General features: G+C 44.0%; 2 protein-coding genes across 2 annotated transcripts in view; one reads left to right on the top strand and one right to left on the bottom strand.

The window, feature by feature from the left end:
- The window catches only part of LOC118407505 (cytochrome P450 2U1-like), a 5,289-nt gene extending 1,673 nt beyond the window's left edge, over nucleotides 1-3,616 (top strand). Inside the window, exons 2-7 of the mRNA XM_035807982.1 lie at nucleotides 799-941; nucleotides 1,046-1,256; nucleotides 1,962-2,245; nucleotides 2,613-2,801; nucleotides 2,949-3,084; nucleotides 3,192-3,616. Of these exons, the coding sequence (XP_035663875.1) occupies nucleotides 799-941; nucleotides 1,046-1,256; nucleotides 1,962-2,245; nucleotides 2,613-2,801; nucleotides 2,949-3,084; nucleotides 3,192-3,370 (1,142 nt within the window). The 3' untranslated portion in view covers nucleotides 3,371-3,616. The remainder of the gene's footprint in view (nucleotides 1-798; nucleotides 942-1,045; nucleotides 1,257-1,961; nucleotides 2,246-2,612; nucleotides 2,802-2,948; nucleotides 3,085-3,191) is intronic.
- Nucleotides 3,617-3,767: 151 nt separating this feature from the next.
- The window catches only part of LOC118407508, a 42,430-nt gene continuing 39,260 nt past the window's right edge, over nucleotides 3,768-6,937 (bottom strand). Inside the window, exons 52-53 of the mRNA XM_035807986.1 lie at nucleotides 5,809-6,013; nucleotides 3,768-4,946 (exon numbers count right to left, since the gene is read on the bottom strand). Of these exons, the coding sequence (XP_035663879.1) occupies nucleotides 4,663-4,946; nucleotides 5,809-6,013 (489 nt within the window). The 3' untranslated portion in view covers nucleotides 3,768-4,662. The remainder of the gene's footprint in view (nucleotides 4,947-5,808; nucleotides 6,014-6,937) is intronic.

Below are 6,937 nucleotides of genomic sequence, written 5' to 3'. Positions count from 1 at the left end.
AATGTCGACAAATGAATAGGTCCCGGCAGTTAGAAATACCGCCGGGGCACCTAGCCCCACTCCCTGCACCACTCCCTGCATCTTCCACACAAAACGCACGACAATAGCACCTGCAAAAATTTTGACATAAAACTTTGAAGCTCTGCTGCAGCTACTCACTAGAAGGCCCATCATTGAACTTGACCTTCCTTCTCCCGATCCCTACCCTTCCACCATGTATCATGCAGAACAATCCACAGCTTCTCGAGTTTGTTGTCCACAAACAAACAAACAAACAAACAAACACGCATACATACATACATACACAGCCCACTGGAGTATTGACAGAAAAGGTCAGGTGAATCATTTTCGAACTTGACCTTTGCTTCTACAAACACTACTTACTTACCAAAGATCACGTAGATCATTTACAGCTTCTTGATTTATGTTGTCCCCAAACACACATGCATCTCAATGTTGAACCAACGGGAAATGCCAGGTAAATCATTTCCGAACTTGACCGTACAACCGCTACACACCTACCAATATCATGCAGCACCATGCACAGCTTTTCGATTTATTGATTTGTCCACCTACATACACATCCCCCTGTAGTACCGACGGAAAATGCCAGGTGACACATTTTCAAACTTGACCTTTGCTTCTACAACCGCTACATACGTACAAAATATCATGAAGATTCATTCACAGCTTCTCGAGTTAACTGCATACACACCCACACCACAGCCACTCCACCATGGCACAACTGAAAACACAACATTCTTTGCGAAGATAATTACACCATATTTGTTCTTGAAGACGTTGCTTCTGGGCGTTGGGGAACCGAGTTCAAACAGAGAAAGAGGTTTGTCACCGCCACCTTAAAGAACCTTGGCATGAAGGTCGGACAAGACAGCATTGAAGAAGACATCCGAGAGGAGGCGAGCTTTCTACGAAATAGGGTGAGTCAAAAGTTAAAAAAAACGACTATGCAAGATCCTGACGTTTTCATCTCAAATGTCAGCTGGGCTAACTTGTTACCTTCCTGATGAAGAAACTTTTTTAGATTACAGAATACGAGGCAAGGCCTTTTGACCCCGCCCATGACGTCACGGTGGCGATTGCTAACGTCATCTGCTCCATGGTGTTCGGGAGGCGCTATGACTACGAGGATGAGACGTTCCGCGAACTCACTGAAGGGATTGGCGCGGTAGTGGCTGATCATGGAGCTGGACAGATCATCAGCGTCTTCCCTTTCTTAAGGTTTGTTCCTGGAGGTCAGTACAAGAGGTTTCTTAAGGCTAACAAAGGGGCCAAGCCGGGCAGTCTTGAGGAACCACAAGCCGTACGAAGTAAAAGACAACAAAAACACAAACGACCCAAAAATGATTCAGCATCATGCCTTGTGCATATTTATTGGCGTGAACTTCAGTTTCCGCAAACAGTCCGGTCAAGCTCAGGGTAGGACATGTGACGCAGACCTTAATACAGAGTATTCCTCTAGCATCGATGGTCGAACTGTACTTTAGAACCGTGCGCACGTGGCGTGGAATGGCCTAGTGGTTAAAGTAGTGAGAGGGGTCGCGGGTTCAATTCATGGCTAGACATTGCGTCTTTGCGAAAGGCTTTTTACCCAACTATTCTCTTTCCAGATAATTGGAAAAGGGGTGCATCGCTTCGGTTGGGATTGGGGTTGGAGAGGGGGTTGGGGGTAAAAGGCAATGAAAGGAGAGGGTTGGCTCCGCCCTAACACTGTGGATTAACAAGAAGAAGCGAACAAAGGAGCGAACTACTGCCCGGATGGTACCCAGACTGCAGTCATTAGAACCAGAAGAACGTTGTTGTACGGGTTGTCGAAAATTCTAGAAGCCTTTCTTTGTTGTGTTACAAGCTACGTCTAATGCACACATTATGATAAAGTTGTCCATACTCCCAAAAAGTACTGAATCAATAACAAATCAGACCATTATTGCCATGCACAGTGAACTGGGTAAGCCGGAGTGTATCTGCACACATCGCCAAGATCCAAAAGATGGAGAAAGAAGAAATATCTCGCCATCGCGAACACCTTGATAGCGAGAACCCGCGAGACTTCCTGGACTTCTGCCTGCTGGAGCTGGAACAGCAGGACAAGCTCGAGGGTCTGACGGAAGAACACGTCCTGTACATGGCACAGGATATTTTCTTCGCCGGCACGGACACAACTTCCAACACACTGCTGTGGAGTCTGCTATACATGACTTTGAACCCGGACATCCAAAATAAGGTACTTCTGAGCAATAACTGTCACCCTGCCTAACTCCGAAAGTCTGGCAAATATATCGTTGAAGAGATTTATTAGTCACGTGTGTACGCAGTTAATACAATTAGACCTTGTTCTCGTAACTCTCGCGAGAACAAGGTCACTCCGTGATCAAGATGGACTGATAGCCATCGAAAATTTGGAGGTACGTCTGTTTACCTTTCAAAAGTCACTGCTTGGTGAAAATTCTATTAACTTGCAAATATAGCTGGAACTCTGGTCCATCTTTAAACTGCAAGTTCCCTTGGCGTACATATGCCTTGCGATTACGACTTCTTCAAACTCTTAGAAGGTCGATAAGGGTTACTTCATGACAATTCTATCCTAACAGGTCCATGAGGAGCTTGATGCCGTTGTTGGTGAGAGTCTGCCCGCCCTGTCCCACCGTTCCCAGCTGCCCTACGTGAACGCCTGTCTGCAGGAGGTCATGAGGATCCGCCCAGTTGGACCTCTTGCCATTCCCCACGCCACGACAGAAGCAGTCAGAGTAGGAGAATATGACCTCCCCAAGGGAACCCAGGTATTGCAACTCAGACCACACTGATTTTGTGAACGACATCCACGCGCGGATTAGTTTACGTCCGCTCCCCCTCCATCCCACAAAACGTTTATGGGAAACGTACAGAGAAGAGAGAGACGTGATTTCTATTTTGTTTGACCCATGCAGGTATTACTGAACCTGTACTCCCTCCACATGGACCCCGCCTACTGGCCTGATCCGGACCGGTTTGACCCCGAAAGGTTTCTGGACGCGGAAGGGAAAGTCATCAACAAGCCCGAATCTTACTTGCCTTTTGGAGGAGGTAATTATCAGGCTTAGAGATTACGAGTTTATCTGACCACAATTATGCTTACACACTGTCTATTGGATGGCTGGATTATCTTAACACTTGGCATTATTCATTTCCAGGTCGTCGGGGTTGCCTTGGTGAGCAGCTGGCCAGGATGGAACTTTTCCTGTTCTTCACTGCCCTGCTGCAGTCCTTCACCTTCAAGGCGCCAGATTGCGCTCCACCTCCAAACGCCGATGGCATCCTTGGTCTGACATTGACACCGCATCCGTTCCAGCTCTGTGCGATTCCACGTTGAGAGGCTTTTGCCAAGATGTGTATGTGTACATCTGTGTATGTTTGTGCGTAAACAGAATAACTAGAGAAGTCATGGCTAGATCTTTATGATAGTTGATATGTTGGTAGGTTTTGATTTTCCTTGATCTGGATATGGTATAGTAATTTAAATTTTGTAAGGGTAGATAGTTCTTGAACTCACAAAAAGTGGTGTTGGTTCATCCCCTGGCAGTTTTGTAAATAATTATAGGGGTCAATTTTGTTTCAACAATTTGTCAATATGTAAGGAATATGCAGAAGAGGAGGTACAATGTCTTCGGATTACTGTTTTTGTAGGGATGCGTTGAATATCAACCAAAATATATTATGCAAAGTTTTAGATTAATGACATAAGTACTAAAATACCATTTCGTCGTGAATAATAAGGATTTCACTTTTATGGCGTATGTAAATATGACATTTTACAGAGTACAGTGCATGGATGAAAAGCAGGGCCTCATTTTCACGAATGGCAACCTTATTGGTTGGTAAAGTATACATTCTTACCTGTGACATACGTCTTTTGTGTTTAGATATGGCGAAGAACCATTGCTGTTATACCGAAATGGATAATGTATGAAGCAATAAAAGAAACACCTTCTGGTCTAGATGTAAATGATACGTTTTTCGGCAGTCAAAATTGATCATTTGATACAAAATACTATATGCAGTTACACGTGCAAATGCCATCCCCTCGCTTACACGCTTGAAGAGACTGCCGGTCCGTGTCTTAGTGTGAGTATGGTAATCAACACACAAAAACACTACAATACAAAAATAAGGCATCCAATGATTTACTTTACTCTCTACGATCTACTAAAGATACAAAGGCAGAGATATGTAAGTACACGGCAAATCCTTTCGATTGACTTATCAATCGAACTGAAGGGTGAAGTCAATCTCTATCCTTCCATCACCTCATCAACCGATTTCAGGTAACTAAATTTATATTTACTTCCAGGAAAGTCGTGTAAATTGCCTCTCCCCGGAGGGACACAAATTTTTGTATCTCAATTTGTCTTATGTCAGTAAAGAATTAAAATTGACCAAAAAAAAACATCTAACAGAAAAAAAACAATGTCAATGGCGCAAGAACAAATTTGTAACATCGAGTCTGGGATGATATCATAACGTGCAGAAGACTATGGAGTGATGAAGTTACAGCATTTATGACTAAAATAGCCAACCAAAGCAACCATGAAACCAAGTCTATATTCCATATGGACCTTTAATCTAACCTAATTGCATGATGACAACCTGGCAAACAGTGTTTAGTTATCCGTTTGCTGGATAGGACAGAACAAAGTTTTGTCCCGAGTACAGTCCAGCTTGGTTGATGGCAGTGATGACAACAAAGTGTTCCTTGTTGTTATCAACATTGTCCATGCTCATCTGGGTCTGTTCTGTCTCCACCCACTTCAGTACGTCACATCCGCCCGGCCGGGTCCCGACAGACACCTCGTACACCAGGGAGGAGTTACTGACGAACACGTCGGTCCAGTCCAACTGCAGCACCGACGGCCGAGGCCACCAGCTCCGGAGGGTGGAGTCTACGGAATAAATCAAACATGTTTAGTCCAGGACAATTTGTCGCGTCTGCTTGTCGCCGGGTCCCGGGATTATTCTAATTGTGCGTTTAAAAATATCCAGGGCCCTGCCGTGCCACAAAATAGCCTGGTAGCTTCAGGTTACCCCACGGGGCCACGTAGGATTCATCCTCTAGATTGCAAAAACAACACGTAAACCATCCCAATGGCCCCCTTTTCCAAATAGGAGCGTACGAGGGGCGTTCAAGAAGTAATCCACCTGACCCACTTCCAGTTGTCTGATCTAGATGAAATTTTTGCATATGTAATGATTCATATCTCTATGGGTTATGTTGCAAAAAACAGCTCTGAACTAATTTTGGTTTTTGATTTAAAGGTGTTTGAACTGAGTCAGGTGTGAAATGGACCAGGTGTGAAATGGAGCCAGTTGAGTGTCGCGCAGTGATCCGGTTTTTGTATTTGAAAGGACGCATACCAAATGAGACTTTTGATGAAATAAAAGAAACTTATGGTGATGATTCCCCATCATATGACCTTGTAAAACGCTGGCATTGTGAATTCAAACATGGCCGGAAGTCTGTGGAAACAGCTCCCAGACCTGGTCGTCCCTCTTCTGCCATTGATGAGGCATCTGTTGCAGGACCAACCTGGGGCGTCCTACAAAAACGGTGTACAGAGCTACATCAAACGATGGTAGAAATGCATAACTCTGGGTGATTCCTATGAAGGGAAAGACTAATAACTGCACCAAGTTCCATTAATCTCCTCCTTTGGGAAATGGGTCAGGTGGATTACTTCTTGAACGCCCCTCGTATCATAACACAGCCTATGCCGGCTGAATATAGAAGTTCTCCACAACTACAAAATTACTTACCAACTACTTGTGGCTCCTCTGTCTCAATGACGACTTCTGAGAACACTACGTCACTGACCACACCCACATGATTGACAGCCCTGACCTGTACCTGGTACGTGCTATAGGAGCGGAGATGGAGTCCTGACAAGGTGACGTGTGTCTCACCGTGCAAACCCACATCTGTCCAGGGGAACTCAGGCGCATCATGGCTTAACATCCGGACCTGTGCAATGTGACATATTAGAGGTTAATCTATTTCTCCCCATACAGTTAAAAGTCTACTGGAGGTCACCGTTAGAAAAAAAAAATACTTCCCAAATGTGCTAACGATTTGGCAATACAGAGAAATTGACAATTTTTTAAGAACAGAATTCTGTTCGCAAGACACGCACAGTAAATGAAGTTTAGGAGATGCGATGTACGTATGTAAGATAGAGAGAACTAGAAAGGTAACATTTGCAAGCAAATACAGAATGTTTACCTTCACATGGTCTAGCCTAACATTTCTACCTGGAAGGGTAAACTAATTTAGTTGCAGATGATGACACATGATAAACCAACAAGGGACAAATGAATTTTCATAATTTTGGATCTGTAGGTATCTTTGATGAACACAACGTCCCGTTTTGTTCTAAACAATGTTTCTATTATATCATCATCATCATCTCATCTCAGTCCCAAAGCTAGGCAGCCGTAGGGGCAATCTGTCTATACACATACAGGGGTTCTCCACTTCTGACGGTCGTCAACAGGGTTTACTCGATCAACTATATTTAGGGGAAGGGGCCAGGAAATAAATTCGGCTTGGGGGTGGCAAGGAGAACATTCTCGGATTGGGGACAGAGGACCTATTTTGTCCGTCATTGTTGACACACTTTGCAAAATTCTCTAGAAAAGCAGCGGGTGCGGACGGTGCTGGTTTAGATAATTATTCCTAACGCCCGAAGGCAGCTGGAGAGAAGCAACATTGTAGCTAATTCTTTTTTACCTAAAATTCCAACATTTATAATTATAAAATCACTCTTGCTACAAACTACCAGATGCTGGTAATAAGAAGACCCATATACAGAGTTCTCATTAAACTCTTACTGATAGCTATTATATCCAAAAATATGATCTCTGAGATGTACACACTTTTCAACGTAGC

Source organism: Branchiostoma floridae, unplaced genomic scaffold (genome assembly GCF_000003815.2).
Source record: "Branchiostoma floridae strain S238N-H82 unplaced genomic scaffold, Bfl_VNyyK Sc7u5tJ_1383, whole genome shotgun sequence".
NCBI lineage: Eukaryota > Metazoa > Chordata > Leptocardii > Amphioxiformes > Branchiostomatidae > Branchiostoma > Branchiostoma floridae.
Note: the sequence above shows the minus strand (reverse complement) of the source record. Positions and strands in the feature narration are given on the sequence as shown.